Source organism: Acomys minous, assembly GCF_964271855.1.
Source record: "Acomys minous genome assembly, chromosome: 10".
In the NCBI taxonomy this organism is placed as follows: domain Eukaryota; kingdom Metazoa; phylum Chordata; class Mammalia; order Rodentia; family Muridae; genus Acomys; species Acomys minous.
The window spans coordinates 93,571,197-93,589,328 of record NC_140491.1 but is presented as its reverse complement, the minus strand read 5'-3'; the positions used below and the strand labels follow the sequence as shown (position 1 = coordinate 93,589,328).

The following is an 18,132-nucleotide window of genomic DNA, read 5'->3' as shown; positions in this document are numbered from 1 at the left end:
GGGTCCCACCCAAACTATATTTTTATTAGTTGTTACGATGCTTATATATTAAATGTTATTAAATACCCTTCTATGCATCTAATAAGAAAGTCTTCTCAAAGATTCATTAAAAGCATCTATCAATATGGTGAATGACACTGTTTTTTTTTTTTCTTATGTAAAAGCACTCTTTTCATCTGAAGAGAAGCCCAGCATGGTTGGTCACCCTGAGACTTAATAATCACTCTTAGGCTTACTTTACTACTGTTGGTAAAATTTGAAAATAGTTCTCACTGACTTACATTTCTATTTCTCCAGCTCCTTTTTAGATTTCGTGCTAAACCTACTAAGTTCATGACGTGAGCTGGATTGTGGTAGAGTTTTTATAGCACCATCTGAATCATCAGGCCTTGGGGCTCTTTCTGGATGGAGTGCTTTCAGGTCGTGGTTTCAGTTCCTTTATTATTAGTGAAGCTACTCAGATCTCTTTCTGAACCAGCTTTAGTGAGGTGTGTTGGCCAACACAGTTTTCTGGTTTTTAAACATATGTCAGGGCCTGATAAAACTTTCATTCTTAACATTTAAATTTGTACTTTAGCTGTGATCTTTGTCCTCATTGTTATTTATTCTTTTTGTGCTTTCTTTTTTCCTTCCTGGTAATTTTTTCTAGGAGACTTTCTAATTATCCAGCTCCCCCTGAGAGAAGAGAGAGAGAGAGAGAGAGAGAGAGAGAGAGAGAGAGAGAGAGAGAGAGAGAGAGAGAGAGAGAGAGAGAGAGAAAGAAAGAGAGAGAGAGAGAGACTGTGCAGAACCCTGATCTCTTCTTTGGAAGAAGCTGTCCCATCTGAGTCACATTTTCAGGGATTTTCTTTATCTTAACCTATGCTTATAGAATTGTGTGAGAAATGTGTTAGGGCCTTTTGACTTGTCCTCCTTAATAATGACTATAGGGGCATCCTCCTCATCTGTATTCCATATAGAATGTGTACTTTTTAATGAGTTTGTAAATGTGAATTGTACTTTATTGACAAGTGATATATACATATATATATTGTATATGTTATTTCTCTCAACTTTTTGTGCCTATAAACACTAATTTAATTTTTCTATTAGAATTTATAGCATTCTTATTTTGATGTCTGTTTTGAATCCTTCCTGTTTCTATGTTGCTTGGAGAGATCCATGACATGATTCACTCTCTGTCCTGTCATTGAACATCTGAAGATGCTGTGGACGTGGGAGTTAGCTCCTTTTTCATCTCCATGAGATGGCTGTACAGTTCCCTCCACACAAGGCTTCAAAGCTGTCCCTCCGGGTCTAGGTCCAGCAGCTTGGCTGCCTCTCTCAGAGAGTAAACGCACTGTGTGACTCAGATCATGAGGTGTGCTGTGTTCCTGTCTCCCAAGATGCCTCTAGCTGTGAGCAGCTTTGGCAAGCATCCTTTTCTTAGTGCCTAATATCCAGCCAGGGTTCATTTCTCAAGATGGAAATTTGGCTGAGTTCTTTGTGTTTAATAGACACATTGAAACCACATATTACCTCAGTATTTAAATGCCTGACTAACAGTTGATGCTTCTGCTTGACAGCTCTTGACATTCATTTCTCTTTACCACCTCACATTTATGTCTCGCAACCAATCTTGAAATTATGAGACATATAGTTAATCCCTCAAGGCAGAAATGACCTATAACTGAAGTTAGCCTGGCTTCCCCTTCGCATGGTGGCATTTATTTTGCATCACAATTACGTGAGCATTCTCAAGACTGTGCAGAACTCTGATCTCTTCTTTGGAAGAAGCTGTCCCATCTGAGTCACATTTTCAGGGATTTCCTTTATCTTAACCTATGCTTCAGATGCTTGGCACAAATAGTGAACCAGTTTAAAAGCCTAGTTTAAAAATCTGTCTGTGCTACTGACTAGGCCTATTATATACCTTGAGAAATATTTTGCTTTAATGACATTTCCTTTTTTCCAGCTTATAACAAAATTATGAAAATTAAATGGCATTATCTGTAAGAGCACAGTGAAAAGATTAGGTGCCAGGGGTAATGCTATTTGTCTTATATAGAATGAGAATACTAGAGCCATGCCTGGAGCCAACTCGGTGTGTGATAGCTTATGGTTGTTCTGGGAAGCTATTCTTCTGTGAGTTCATTCAACAATGTTCAACCGTTCTGTCAGCTGCCATATATGGGCCCAGTGACATAATGTGGTGTCATAAGGCCACATCCACATATGATTTAACAGTCATCTGATATAGAATGTTTAGATGAGACTAGTGTATGGTTGTGATGTCCGTAACACAGGCAGAAACCACCCCAAGGAAAATAGAAAGCAGTCTCCAATTGAAAACTGTTGCTTTGGCACCTCTGCTCTTTATCATGGTGTTTTGTTTTTTTTGTTTGTTTGTTTGTTTTTGTTTTTTTGTTTTTTGGTGTAAATCATGGCACACTTAGAGGACTAGGCTATACCAACAAATGATATATCTTCAAACCTTCTGTCACAAATATGAACTGTTTGGAAAACTCTGTCCATGAACTTAAAAAAGATAACATTTTTTTTTTTTGGTCTTTATGTCTTTAGTTTTGACCAACATCCTGCCTTGTTCCTCTACTGTGTCCTATTCTCTTGTAGGAAATAAATATCTTTAGCAAAGATAAACTGTGTAGGTATATATGCTAGCTCTGGCTTGTCCTGTGTGCCTCAGGCTTCTGGTTCTTGTCTTCGCATACCTATAGACTTATCAGGTGACAAGAGTGACTGATGCAGCCAGCCATCCTATGCCCACCATAGAATGATATCACAGTTCAGAAAAAAACAAAACCAAGCAAAAATAAATGAGCTGAGCTAAGCATTTTTTGTTATTTTTGTTCTTTGATTGAATATAGGCAGCCATAGAATCACTTCAGATGCTGCTGTGAGCCAGTTTAAGTGTTCTGCAGACTGAGGAATGACCCCTGCTCCTTATACTCATTTAATGATGTTCTTGAAATCTTATTTTCATCCCTTTCTCCCATTTTCCTTCAGATATACATAAAAAAATTTTTCTATTTCAATCATCATTTACTCCCTCCAGGTGGTGAGGTACAAAAGATTGCTCTTTTCCAACTAGGCCATCCTTCGTATGGATAAATGTACTTGGCAGGTCTGAGTTGTGCCTGCATGCTGGCCTTGCTGTCGGACCTAAAATAGCAAAGGCAGGATGAAGCAGGGGGTGCAGGAAGCAGGAAGGAGAGTGAGCACATTAACACCTGCCTTTCCAGATGGCTTCTTCTCTGCCACCTTTGACTTCCATTGACTTGGCTAGTCTTTGGGCTGGACCAGGCCAGGCCTTCTGTGTTGAATTACTGTGCTCATAGGCAATTCATTCTCATGATGGTCACTCTTTTCATTTGCCAAGAGAAGAAGCAGTTGTAAAGTTGGGGTGTAGGCTGAGGATACAGCTCAGTTCATTGACTGCTTGCTTAACATGCATCATGTCTTAGGATTGCCCCCCAGAACCTCATAAATGACATGGTAGAGCATGTACTTGGGAGTCTGGAGTAGGAGAATCCAATCGTCACTATCATCTTCAATTACATAGTGAGGTCAAGATTCTGGGTTAGCCTGGGCTACATGAGACTATATCTCAAAGCATAGTTAGGGTACTTAAGTATGTTTTAGGTAGACGTCCAATACAAAGATTGTTTCAGGGCTCAGACTCATTGGTTGGTGACAATATTTACTAAGCATTTCTTAACTTGTAGTTGCTGGCCCAAACCTTTCCATCTGTTAACTCATCCAGTCCTAAGAGTTGAGGTTTCTAGTCCAGTCATCTGTATCATTCATGTGGAAACAGCTAGAAAGCATTTTCAAACCTAAGCAATCTGGTCCTATATTTTTGAAATGAAACTACATGAAATTCATTGGCTCTCTTTCTTTTAAAGAGAAGACGTGTGGTTTTTGGGAACTCCGCATTCCTAGGATCCTCTCTAGTTCAGCAGATGCCTTTAAGGAACAGCAGTGGCTGGTGGTGCTGGCAGTCTCCACTGCTTTGCCTACTTGGGATTTTCTACAACTCTGAATCTTTTCCCCCATCTTTCTCACAGCAAACCTTGAAGAAAAAATGGGTGGAGCTCAGGTCTCTGCACTTACAAGAACAGCGCCTGCTTCATGGTAAGCTCAGTTTCCTGTCAGGAAACCACATTGTCATCACACCCTCTCAGTATTTCTGCCTCCAAATATTTTAAGAGTGTCACTATTACAGTAAATGCTTGGTTGACACCAATGAAGGTCTTGGTCTCTGTTTTGCTGGGATGAACTCTGGAGTGACCTGTGTGTTTGGAGGAAGCTGAGTCAAGCTACACTCTCTTCTCCACACACAGTACATAATGCATATGAAAGCATGCATGAACACAGAAATGCACATATTTGTAAGAGGTGACCAAAGATGCCAGAGGATCCAGCGGAAACATTGCCTGAAATTTGTACCACAACAGCCAATGAATTAGACTCCTGAAAATGATTCTTCCTGAGGCTCTTCAAACTGGAATAGCTGTGTACTTTATGGGTAGAGCAGCAACAGCTTTCCAAATTATATTAGTTATTTATGCAGAGAGTCTCAGGACTAAGACAGACATGTAAGATTATTATGTTGGTAAGAACACTTGCTATCTATGTGTTTTGAAGCAAGGGTTCAATCTAGTCAGCTGATTTGCTCTTTGCTGTGTTACTTGAGGAGTGAACATTTTTGGGAAATCTCTTGAGAGAGACAGTGTCCTGCTTTATGGCACTGCCTGTTCTGGTTACTCACTACTTGTGTAGCCCAAGCTAGGCTCCTCATGCCTTAGCCTCACAAGACTGAAGTTTCAGGCATGCATCACCATAGATGGCAGCTCTATGCAGAAGTAATTTGCTAGAGTCCCTAGCTATGTGGGCTGGAATGCAGGTCATCTCTTCTTTAGGCAACATTCAGCTAACCTCGATTTAGCACCTGGCATATTTGTTCAAATGGTAACTACTTTGCAGAAAAAAAAGATTCAATTTAAAAATCATTTAAAACTGAGTCATGAAAACATATAAGCTGTACCTTGTATGTCATGAATATTGTGTTATGAGTATGTGATATGTTGTGATGATATGTGGGCATTGTACGATGTTTAAGTCAAGATAAACTAGCTCTTCAGGCATTTATTCACTATCTATCTATCTATCATCTATCTATCTATCTATCTATCTATCTATCTATCTATCATCTATCTATCTATCTGTCTATTATATCTATCTATCATCTATCTGTCTGTCTGTCTGTCTATCTATCTATCTATTTTGATAGTAAAACCTCTTAAATATCTTCCTTCTAGCTTTTGAGCTTACAGTAGATTCTTGTTAGCTGCAGTCACTGTACCATGTGTAAGGCAACAAAGCTCTCACTCATCTAATTGTTACTAGTGCCCATGGGTCAAGCTTCCCTCCTCAGTGTCCCCCTGCCCAGCCTCAGGTAACCACCATTCTATCCTCAACACTCACCAGACCGACATTTTCAGACTGCACACATATTGGGATGATTTCATTTTTCTGTTTTTGTACTCAGACTCTTTCATTTCACATGTCCATGGCTGTACATGTTATCACAAGTAATGAATGTTTTGTTTTCTTTCATGGGTAAATAGTATTTCACTGTACATGTACAGTATTTTCTTCTCCGTATATCATTTGTCAGCTCTTCGTAAATCTCATGTTTTTGGCTACTGTGAATAAGATGAACATGTGAGTGCAGGCTTTGTTGGTACACTGATTCTCTTTCCTATGGCTACAGATGCACTATTGGCATTACTGGATTATGTGGCAGTCTTTTGGGGAACCTCCCTACTGTTTTCCTTGGTAGATGAACTGTGTAAGGATTGGTTTTTTTTTCTCCATACCTTCACCATTGTGTCTTTTTGGTATAAGCATTTTTATAGAGGTAAGATGACTGCCATTGTGGCTTTATTTGTGCTCAGCAGTGAGTTAAAGACATGAGGCATTTTTCATACATCTGTTGGCCAATTTCGTTTTTCTTTTGACAAATATCTACCCAAGTGTATTCTACTTTATATTTTATAATCTTTTATTTTTCTTCTTTCTGAAGTTCATTTATATCCTTAATTATCATTTAGGCATTGATTAACAGTTTAGAGATTTGATTTTCATTTTTTACTAGGCAATTTTGAAGCTCGGACAAGTTACTTGTCTTTTTACATTTTATTCATTTTATTCATTTTATTCTGTCTCTCTGTGTGTCTGTGCTCTCTCTCTCTGTCTCTCTGTCTCTCTCTCTGTCTCTCTGTCTCTCTCTCTGTCTCTCTCTGTCTCTCTGTCTCTCTGTCTCTCTCTCTCTCTCTCTCTCTCTCTCTCTCTCTTTCTCTCTCTCTCTCACACACACACACACACACACACATTTTGTGCCACAGTGTGTATGTGTGAAGGCCAGTAGACAACTTGTGAGAGTCAGGTGTCTCTTTCTACTATATAGGTCTCAAGGATTGACCCCAGGCTATCAGATTGACCCTTTACCACTGAGTCAACTCATGGCCCTCTTTTCTTTTCTTATGAATTACAGTTAATTTTTGTTGTTGTTTTGGAAAAGACTTGTTATGTTGAAAGCCTCTTGCCTCAGCTTTCTGATGCTAACTAACATTACAGGCATGTACCAACATATCCAGCTCTATCATACAACATTTTGGAAAAATCAGAAGGATTTTTCTGGGGGGAGGGTTGTTTGCTTGTTTTGAGAGGAGAGGGAGAGAAGATGGGGGGGGTCAATTTCCTCACTTTCTTAGATAACGAGGTGTTATCTAAGCCTTTGCTAAGCTACTGAAGCCTTTGCTAAGCTACTGAAGCGTTTTGAAGAGCCCCATGTACAGTTTCCACATGGCCAGGATCAGTATTGACTGCTTGTGTTTACAAGACGCTCCCTTGTGGTTCATATTTTAAGTGACTAGAGATGTCCATGCATCTCCTTTTTCTAGAGCTAACGGAAGTACCCAGCACACAAGGGTCTATGAGGCAATTGCTCTTCCACCCACATTTCTCAGCTCACTGTTAAGATGAAACCCAGCAGGTTGTAGTAGCACAAAGAAAAGAAATATGCGGGCTGACTGCTCTTAGCCTCATAGATCAAATGGAGTCTCTTTTCTACATAGTCAACAAAAGGCATGGGAGAGCAGAGTGAAGATGACAAACACGGGGCACCTTGCGGAGTGCTTGGCATCCTGTGCCTCTTCTGGAAACAGACTCAAGTTGTCAGTTATGATTTTCTGAGCACACTGGCTGACCACGTACTGAGAAGCTGGTGGGGCAGGGCAGAATGTGACTCATTCTTCAGTTTGGGGAACCCATTTGTGGGTTATGAAGCGCTGACGGAACTTGGTTTTCTGAGGACAGTGATGCTTTCTGAGTACAGTGCCATGCTAGAACATTCAGCTATTCTAAAGGGGAATTTGGAATATTGAGACTGCAACTTATAGTTGATTTCAAAAGCCTTTTCTAAGCACATGTTCTGATTTGTAACTTTTCCCCATATGCTTTAGATGGTTTTATAATAAACTTATGGGTTTTTTTTTTTAAAGGTGGCTAATAAGAACCAGAGAAGAAATTTCTGAGTGTTTGCTTTGACTTCATTTGTGTGAACATTTTCATGAAAGTTTTCAGGGTTCCACAAATTTAAGAAATTAGCACTTGGAGGTTCACCAAACTGCATTGTCATAAGTGTCAGTTGAGTTGACCTGATTTCATATCAAGTGTACTGCTATCTGCCACTAAGGTGAATCAGCTTATAACAATAAAAGTTTTATTTGGCTCAGTGTTTGGAGTCTCAATCCATAATGAACCAGCTTGGGCCTGTGATGGCATGTCATGGCAGAAGTGCTCAGCAGAATAAAACTGCTCTGTTAGTGGCTGGAAAGTGAGGAGGAATAAAGGACCAGGACACGGAAGTTTACATTCAAAACCATGTCCCCAGTGACCTACCTTCTCCCAGGAGGCAGCATCTTTTAAAAATTTCACCACCTCCCAATCGTATCACGATATGAGCTTCCTAGAGAACATTCTAGATCCAAGCTATGGGCATGAGCTATCTTTTTTTTTTTTTTTTAATCTTTAAATTTTATTTTTTATTTATTTTTTTATCTTTTTAAAAATCGATTCTAGGTTATGATTTTCATGATTCTTCCCTTAGAAGCTAGCCCATGATTGCTATTTTGAGTAACTCTCCTCATCATGTTTATGCAAATGAAAACTCAGGCCAAAGCATTTGTCTTTCCCCTCTTGTCTTCTTCTGTAAAGTTGGGTGTCCTTTCTTGTAGGGACTGGTGGGCCGCATCCACCTCACAACACACTGTTCTCTGTATTGTAGGAGATGCAGTTAACTCCCCAAATTTGGAAAATATGGAGCTGGATGAATCGTCCTTGTTTGGAAATCTGCTGGGATCAGGCCCAGCCCTCCTGGACCAGCACCGATTGTCCAGCGAGAGCAGCTGTAAGAGCTGGCTGAGCTCCCTGACTGTGGACAGTGAAGATGGCTACAGGACAAGTGTGTCAGAGGACTCTAGCCGGGGTACCTTCAGCCGGCAGACCAGCACCGATGACGAGTGCTTTCTCTCTAAGGATGGGGACGATATTCTGAGGAATGCCTCTTCCAGGAGAAACCGGAGCATCAGTGTCACCAGCAGTGGGTCCTTATCTCCCTTGTGGGAGGGCAATTACACAAGCATGTTTGGGACTCTGCCCCGAAAAAGCAGACGGGGAAGTGTCCGTAAGCAAATTTTGAAATTCATCCCCGGCCTTCATCGTGCAGTGGAAGAGGAAGAGAGTCGCTTTTGATGGGCAGCAGGGACCTTTCGCATCTGTCTGTTTCACAATTCTCTCTCCACCCGCCTAGATGAGCTCCACCTGGCTTAGTGGGAAAGTACAGATCGACTGCAAAGCTCACATCCCATTTCACAGCTGCATTGACCTTTAAGTTCTTATATTGTTATTTTAGGGTCTTAGATCAGTTTTTTTTTTTCCTTTTCTTGAACCAGTGTAGCTCAAGTTCTAAGCAGTCACCAGGAGAGGAAAGTAATAGGTTCGATAAAGTAATAATGTGCCTGTTCATTCTAATGCTGGCCACGAAAGTACCAAAATATTTATTTTACTGACTATGCATGTAAAAAGCAGAGGACTCTTAGACTCAACTGTGAACATGGAGCGGCAGACATAATTATTGGGTTATAGGTTAATTTGGTAGACTACAAAATCTTATGCTTGCTTAATACTCAGTAGCCTCTGGGGGAGCATTCACAAGGAAGAATTAAAGTTTTTTTTTTCCCCCCCAAACTATTAAAGGATCATAAACAAAGAGAAGTCTTCTCACTTGGACACTGACAGTGAGGCAGGAGAAGCAAGGCATGGGGTGCCGAGGAGGGCTCTTGGGACCATTACCCTAGGCTCCCACTTCCCACCATGTCTAAACAGAATGAGTGAGACTCCCATTAAATTTTGCTCATTTCGGTTGTTTTCCTGCCCAAACATAGATGCCAAGTCCAGAAATCTCAGGATCCGATAAATCTGTGATTATATTTTGCTTCAAATGCCTAAAATTCTAAAAATGAGGGTGAGAAAAGAGTTCCTTGTGTATTTTTTTCCTGTTATTCCTTATTATACATTCTACACAGGTGTCGCTTCAGCTTTCACCTCCCTGTTAACTATGCTTGTGTTGTATTCTCACTTCTCAATCACGTTCTATTTTATTTCAACATCCATTAAAGTATTTGTTCTGGTAATGTACCTGTTTGTTACCTATATACTAAAGCAAACAGTCTGAACCAAGTGATAAAGACTTATGTTGATTCTAAGTTTTGTGTGTGTGTGTGTGTGTGTGTGTGTGTGTGTGTGTGTGTGTGTGTATTCAACAGAAGTGGTACATTTAAAAGAATTTCTAGTTGGTCTATAGAAAGCAATTTTGAGAAGAAAGTGAGATAAAGTTTGTAGGATATTCAGTATCAAACTAGTAAGAGATATGTAGGTGGGACTTGCTGTCTATAAAGTTTTTGAACTAAGATAATACTCTTATGTGAGACAGTCTAAAAGTACCTACATGTGATCCTGGGACAATTGGAAGCAGGATACAAAAGAAAAAAGAAAAAGAAAAAGAAGACAAAGAAGTAAGGAAGAAAGAAAGGAAAAAGAAGGAAAGAAATCAGAGATGCAGAGGCTGTGGTCACATGGTTTGTTAGTGTCCTGCCTGAAACTGGAAGCCATTTCCTCTTGTCTAGCCAATACTCTTGGCCTCCTTAGATAACCTCACTCTTTTGCTGGTTCTGGTGTAGTTATATTAGATCAACTGGACCCTTCTCATCCTCATGGATATGATACAAGGACTTAGGTTGTCAAGAACTCAACTCTCACCAGAAACCAACAGTGGCTCTTGAGTTGTCACTGATGAAGATTAACGACAAACACAATAGGGCAGTACGAAAAACAAACAAAGCTTTATTGAGAAAAGTTGAGGGGAAAGTGAGAGATTAAAGGGGAAACTCCTGAAAGTGGGAGGGGTTTCCAAGAGTCAAAAAGCCACGGACATGTCTTGTCTACAAGTTTTATTGTTTTGTTTTGCTTTTTTTTGTTTGTTTGTTTATAGGATTTACAGTAGAGAGTGACAAAGACTGAAATAATTTCTATTGAGATTGGCCAGTTCTCCAGTGTATCATGCATCATGCTAAGGGAGGGACAACACACCCAGAGCATGCCTTTCTGCCCCAACCAGGCAAAGACCATGTCCTGTTTGCATGCTGCTTACTCTGTCAGGGTAATCAAAGCCCAGCTTTGTTCAACTCTGACTTCCATTCCTTAGCCACTGGCCTTTGCCTCCCTCTGTTAGATGATAGCCCTGTACTATTTGATATGGTAGGTGTATTGCTGGCTGCTAATTAAATTATGGTCTCTTTGTTCTCACATTTGTATGAGCAGCTTGCAGTTTTATCGTGGCAGAGAGAGCTAACTCATGTTTAACCCTTTGCTAAGGGGGCGGTCTCCTTTCTGAACTAGATGAAAGCTTCTCGTTAGACAATATCCTTACAGTTTAATCTGTCACAGCTGAATTAGGAGCAAGACTATATGAAAGGGCAGCTGCCTTGGGTATGTTTCCCTGGTGCTGCAACTTGCAAGGGCTTGACCTGACTCAGGCAATGAGAAAAAAGTAATAAGAGACACATGGACAGAAAATCTAGGTGGAGCGGGTCACGTGCTCTGATGGTGATGTACCAGCATCCAGGAAATCCAGCATGTTTATCCCACAGTTGAACAAGGATGCAGGTTAGCTAATCTTGGTAAGAGGTCTCTGTGGGAGACCAGGCTAAGGCTGCAGTCATCCCAGAGGAGAAAGCTGTGCCTGATAATTTCACACACTGTTACCATCTGTATTCAGACCAGGAGAAGGCCTTGCTATTCTGTGGGTCTGAGACACTGGGGCCTCTTGACATGGCAGCACTCATATCAACAATATACATTTACTCTAAACTTTATCTACTCCCCAAGATATTGGCGATCTGGCCTGCCAGTACTGACCTTGCTACCTAGAGTCTGTCTTTCTTTGCATCTAGTCAACCTGGATGTCTCATACTCAGCTGCTAACTCTCTTCTTCATCTTCCTTGGTACTTTTGACCTAAAGGTTTTGACTCCAACCTTCATTTTACTCCAGTATCTGTTTTGACATTCACCTTTGTGATCAACAAGGAACCTTCACCACGAGCCCTTTACCCTCACTACCTGCAGAGATAGCTCCTGCCTCAGCTCTATGCAGTTCTCACCGTAATACTTTTAATTCACCTGCCAGAAAATATTAAAATATAAATTATAGAAACAACACAGAAAAATTACATTGTCCTTGGCAAGTAGGAGATCAAACATTTAGGCTGATCCTTATGGTTCATTAGCAAAATTTCAAATATAGGTACATTCGTAGCCAAATATTGTAATACATTATATTTTTCTTACAATACACTAATAAATTAATTAATTACAGTGCATTAATGCTTCCTTAAGGGCTTGTAAACCAGTTGCCATTCATATAGTACAGCATTTTTCTCATCTTCAAGGATTATAATGTTACAGATCAGCTTACACAAACATAGCATCTTAATCTTACTTCATGAAGTACAGGGAAGAGTCTTGTATTTACATGAGTCAAGGTGACTTTAAAGCTTCTTGAATGTGAAAGCCCATTTCAGAGCTGCTTCAGATCATCAGGGAAAGAAGATCATAGGTCATTGGCTTCTCTTGGGGTTTTAATGCAGAAGTGCAAGCTTCTGTTAGTAAATGTCAAATGCAAAGTGGGGGCAGGGAAGGGACAGACCAAGTATGAAGTTCATCTGTATTGAGAAGAATTAGCATCAAAAGGCAGATCTGTGCTTTTGGTGTTGGGGGAGAGGAAGCAAAGCTGGTTAACCAAGGTGCAGGAAGGAAGGAAGGCTGTACCGTATACTTGGTGTTCAAAAGCAGTTCAATAGAAATGCGGGTGACTTTCACACCATGTTTTTGTCTTCATCTGGCCCCAGTGGGACATTAGAAGACACTTCTGCGCCTTACTTGGATGTAATATTTGAGGAAAATAGTTTAAAAGCAGTTAAAAATTTTTTTTTGGATTCCAAAGTTGTCAAGTATATAATCTTGGTGCATTGCATTCTGAGTTTTGTATATTCTGAACCACATCATCATTTAGCTAAAAGAATATTGCATTAAACAAGTACAAAATGCATTTTCCTCTTTTTAGACTTTTGTCATTTTATGTGTCTGAGTGTTATACTTGCATCTATGTATACCTGATGCCTGTGGAAATCAGAAGGCATCTGATTCCCTTGAAACTGGAATTACAGATAGTTTTTAGCCTCTGTGTAGCTATTGAGAAATGAGCCTGGTTCTTTGCAAAAGCAGGCAGTGCTCTTAACCACTGAGTCATCCCTCTAGGCCCAGGAAATTCATTTTTTTTTAAAATAATAAACTCTAACTCAAAACATTCTACTTTTAATACTTAGGTGCATATCACAAATAATAACAGAAATAACAGTTTGAGTCAAAGAAACTGAATTTGAACATAATTTATGTGCACTCTTCATGAAGTATATTTGTACATGTAAACAAAATAGAATAACTAACATGTAACTAGACTGAGCCCTTGAGGTCACAAACACTGTTGCTTGTTGTCTACTTACATAAAGAATTATGAGCTACAAGATGGAAGTATTTATTTTTAGAAATAAAGAGTGCTTGTTTTGGATATCAGCATTTTTCCTCCTCTTTTTCCTCTTTCCTATTATAGGTGAAAAAATTTGTTTTAAAGGCAGATTTTAAAAGATCTGAATGACTGCTTGAGACTTCTACGATGGTACCTGTGATGCTCTGGCCCCCCATCGGCTCATGTTTTAATACTTGGTCCCAGTTGGTAGACCTGTTCAGGAAGGATTATAAGATGTGTCATTGTTGGAGGACGCATGTCACTGGGAGTGAAGTTTGAGGTTTTCAAAAGACTCAGTCCTATTTCAGTGTTTTTGTCTTGTGGTTGGGTTTTAAGATGTGGATTTTTAGCTACTGCCCCAGAGCCAGGCCTGCCTGTCTGTTGCTGTGTTCTCCACCATGTTGGTCATAGACTCTAACCCTCTGAAACCATAAGCCTCAAATTAAAGGTTTTCTTTTATACGTTACCTTGTTCGTGGTGTTTTATCACACAATAAAAAAGTAACCAAGACAATATTAAAAGTCACCATGGTGCTAGAGTTATAGATCGGGGCAGAACTGTTGCCTAGTGTGTGCAAGGCTCTATGCTCAACCCCATTAGTGCAAATAACAAAATCAAACCAAATATTACCTATTTTTTTGAGAGTTTACAGTCATTAATTTTTATCCATGGCTCAAAAAGTTACAAATGTACAGGGTGGGCTGGGTCACATGTCCAGGCACAAGTGTGGGTCTGCTTATTGTCTCAGAGTGAGAATTCACTTGTAAACTCCTGGATATTGTCAGAGTGTTATCCTTGCAGCCGTATGATTCCAGTCACCTTATTTCTTCAGAGCTATCAGTGGAAAGGAAGGGAGAGGCCACAAGCAAGGCCAAATCTTGAGTAACTCGGTTTAGTCATGGGTTACAGACTATAGTCTTTGTTGTGCAACATAATCACCAAAATGTCTTCCCAAGCTCCTTGCCAGATGGTGTCACGTGGGGGTGGCAGCCTTACACTTGTGCTGTGTATCAGAGTCTAATCATGGAGTCTCATTATGGAATGGTGTGTGCATCCTGTTAGAAGCAAGACATAGAAGCAGAATAGCTTTTATTTACGCATTGTAAAGATTATTTTTACTTATGTGCATGTGTGTTTGACTGTATGTCACCTGTGTGGGCACCCACATAAACCCAAATAATGAATGTATCATATACCTCGAAGCTGGAATAATAGCACTTTGAATAGCCTGATGTGGGTTCTGGGAATTGAACTTGGGTCCTTCTAAAAGAGCAGCAAGTGCTTTTAAGCACTGAGCCACCTGTCCAGGAACTAGTAGCAGGGATTTGAAAGAGGCACAAACATCAGGAGATGGGGATACGTTAACCTCATGGTGCCTATGGGCACCACACTATAAAAATACTCTTCAAACTGAACCATGTAAAGGTATTAGGATTTCCTTAACCCATTTTGGGTAAAAATAAGCTATGAGTGTTACAGGCATATTTTCAATGCCAAGAAATTGCCACATTAAAGAATTTTAGAGTTAGACAACTAGTCACCAAGCTGAGTAGGCATCTGTATTCAAGAGTGTTGACCTCTTAGTGCTGTCTTCAATGTATATGGAATGACAGGAGGTTTTAAGAGAGGCTGTAGACATAAGCAAGTGCTTCCCTTCAAATCTTATCTGGTTTATCTGAGTTCAGTGACAGGCGTTGTCTTTATGATCAGAGGAGAGTAAAGGTTCATGTATATGCAAACAGCGCAGGTGTTATCAAAACTATAAGGCAGAAAATGAAACGATTAACCGTGAAAAAAAGTGAGGAGGCCAGATAGATACAGCGGCACATGCCTGTCAGCCCAAAACATGGGAGTCTGGGGTAAAAGGATTGCCTCTAGCTTGAGGTCAGCCTCTGCCGTATGGTGAGGACCAGGCAAGCTAGGTCTTCACAACAGACCCTGTTCAAAAAGTGGGATGGGGTGGGACTGCATCAGGAGACACCACAAACAAATTTAGTCGAAAATGAGAAAATAAGCACTTTGAAAAAAAAAACATAAAATACTTACATTTTAGTTAAAATTGATAAGCAATGTCCACACTTTAATAAAACCCATCTTTAAAAACCTACAATTAATAGAATGGTTTTCAAGTATCATGATGATGTGAAACTTGTTATGATCTTTCTGTGATCAGGCACAAAGCAACAGTATCTTTTCTTGCTCAGTAGAAAATGCTAGAGCCAAGACTAAGTAAAGCAAGATCTCAGGAGGCAAGGTCAGTAGGGAGCCAATGTTTCCTATTCATCAGCCATCAAGAGTTGGAATCAGAAAATTTCAAAAATACCACATTGGGCTAAAAAATGTTATGTACATGTGGAGATATAAAAATTGTGATTGAGATTTCTCTGTGAGAAGCTACGAAGGGCCAGTGAAAGAGATCAAGAAAAATCCATGTCCGTATACATTCTGTGGGTTAGAAGACTCAATAATTTTAAGATGTCACCTACTTTAAAATTAATCTATATTTTCATATCACCTCAATGAAATACTAGCAAACTTCTTGTGGATGTGTATAAAGTTATTCTTAGATTTACACGGAAAGCTAAAGCACTTAAAATATACAACACAATAATTGAAGAAAAGGGACTAAAGTAGGGAAAACTAGAGTGTCTTGTTTTCAGTTATTATAAAGCTCTATTGCTCAAGACAACATGTTATTTATGTAAATCTTCCCCATTCCTGTCAGTCCCCCATTCTCCAGTGAAGGCTTAGTCCAGAGACCTCTTTGCAAACACTGTGGCATAGAAAGGTGAGAAAATAATAATTGTGAACTGTAATTACCTGATGAACTTTATTTTATCTGGTGGTTAAGATAAAATTCAATAGAGATCATGTTGGTAATATGCACCCTTGATATCATGCATCAAGGAACATACTTGATTTCCGTGGCACTCCTCCCCAAGCCTACAGCCTCAGGAGACTCACAAGAAATATTTTAACAAATCTTAAGTCAGATACTGTAAACTGACAAACCAGTCTCCCTAAAAAATTTCATAAAAAACCCTGAGGCCTGAAACTATCATTCTCAAGAGGAGCCTGAGACTTGATGACCAGCACTTTGGAAGATAGCACTTACTAGGTAAGAAGAAATTATGGAGAAAATGTAAACTTCAGTTAATGTGTTGATGGTGATTAGTTGGTTGCTAATTTGGACAAGCAATAGCAAGCATGTGTGTGTAGCTATGCCTCCAAACAAACATGTTCCTTTCTAGAGGGAGGAGGCTCACTGAGGTTCAATTAGCATGAGCTGCTTCTCTTCCAGATGAGTAATTTTCCATTCCCAGACCTCACAGCAGGTGGTACTCAACCACCTGTAACTCCAGCTACAGGGGATCTTATGTGGGTGCATGTGCATGGATACACACACATAAAATCTCACAGGTGAAATGCTCAGAAAGAAAGTAAAATGATGCTCAGTGATGCACAAAATTCACACATCCCAGGAAACTCATAAAACAAGAATCACAAGGCCTCTCCACAAGGTTACAGAAGCAAAATCAATCACCATGGGCTGAAATTCAGTAACCATCAGAGCTCTAGTAGATGGTACAAGGAGCTCCAGGGATGTAGCTTTAAAGATCTGCCTCTCATGATAGAGTGAGGCTTTTGTTTTCTGTTGTTGTTCATGTAGCTCCACTTGAGTCATGCATGCTCCTTTATGTAACCCTCACCGATGCTCCAATAAGTAGAACCAATAAGTAGCTCCAATAAATTCACTAATTCACTAAGGTAGATTTGGGTGTAATAATTTCTTTTGCCTATCTGAGTAGATGTATGTTCACACACCAACATCCCCACCCCAGGAAAAGTCACATACCACCATTATCACAATATAAGATGGAAACAGCTGGCGAAACTGTTCACAAAGTAATATGGGGATACTGGGATATTGCCACAATTATTTTTTGTAAATATAAACTTTAAAGGAAGAATGTGTTAAAAATAAGTAGACTTAAATTGATGACTGATAATTAAAAGAAGGATAAAGAACCATAGTAGAGGACTAAAACATGAAAATTTATTGGAAAGGTTCAAATAAATTTAATTATTATTTTGAGAACACCTGCACATTGATGATTTCTAGGACATATTTTAAGGTACTTGTAAAGCACAACTCTTACCAAACAAGTAAAAAAGTTGAACAAGCAAACTAAATATTGGTTCTTTTCAGCTACATGGTAAAGTAAGGTCATAGGGCAAAGCATGGCCTCTAAGTTTGAGAAAGAAATTCACATGTACAGAGTCATGGATGAATAGAGCTGGTGCCTACAGATAAGCAATGCACACACAAGAGCCTAAACTGTAACTGACAAGTTCTGGGGGTTCATATGGACATCTCTGAGAACAAAGAACTTCATTGTCATGGCTATTATTCAAAGGCCATCCTCATACTTTGTGAGTGGTTGTTCTCACAGTATATGCAGCAGAAAACCCCTGGGAATCCTGTTCTTAAGGAGTTCTGCAGAAACTGTTTTACGTAATTCTAAATGACTAGTTTTCTTTAGAAGGATAACTGACCTGGGAGAAGGGAAACACCCAATGGTAACTTATTTAGTCCTTTGTTCCTGCCTAAGGAGAGGAGGGCTGAAAACAGCCACGAAGTCCACAATAAGAGACCAAGCTAGCTGAAACGATGAGACCCGAGGAACCGCAGCATGCTCTCCACCCTTGAACCCCATCTCCACCTTAAGGAAGATCCTTTTATAGTAATTCTTTTTACATGGTACTTCATTCATATTGGGTGATGAAGACAGCATTACAAGACACACAAAATAATAAAAGACAGCTTGAAGAAAAAGAGGAAGCCTTAGAATGAGAGTCAGATCAGGCAGAAATGCTGTAATTAACAGATAGGACACATAGCAGCCATGGTTGATAGGCT

At 39.7% G+C, this 18,132-nt stretch overlaps 1 protein-coding gene and 1 long non-coding RNA gene across 5 annotated transcripts in view; one reads left to right on the top strand and one right to left on the bottom strand.

Moving 5' to 3' along the window:
• Positions 1-9,765, top strand: part of CYTIP (cytohesin 1 interacting protein) — a 62,422-nt gene extending 52,657 nt beyond the window's left edge. For all 4 annotated transcript variants that reach the window (XM_084798167.1, XM_084798166.1, XM_084798164.1 and 1 more), the window contains 2 exons: positions 4,068-4,134; positions 8,354-9,765. In XM_084798167.1, coding sequence (XP_084654293.1) covers positions 4,068-4,134; positions 8,354-8,820 — 534 coding nt within the window. In that variant the 3' untranslated portion in view covers positions 8,821-9,765. The remainder of the gene's footprint in view (positions 1-4,067; positions 4,135-8,353) is intronic.
• On the bottom strand, positions 9,309-13,671 carry LOC311606761. The gene is made up of 2 exons (XR_014782430.1): positions 11,478-13,671; positions 9,309-11,434 (listed from the first exon to the last, which is right to left on the bottom strand). It is a non-coding gene; the product is annotated as an uncharacterized lncRNA (long non-coding RNA).
• Between the last annotated feature and the right edge of the window lie 4,461 nt (positions 13,672-18,132).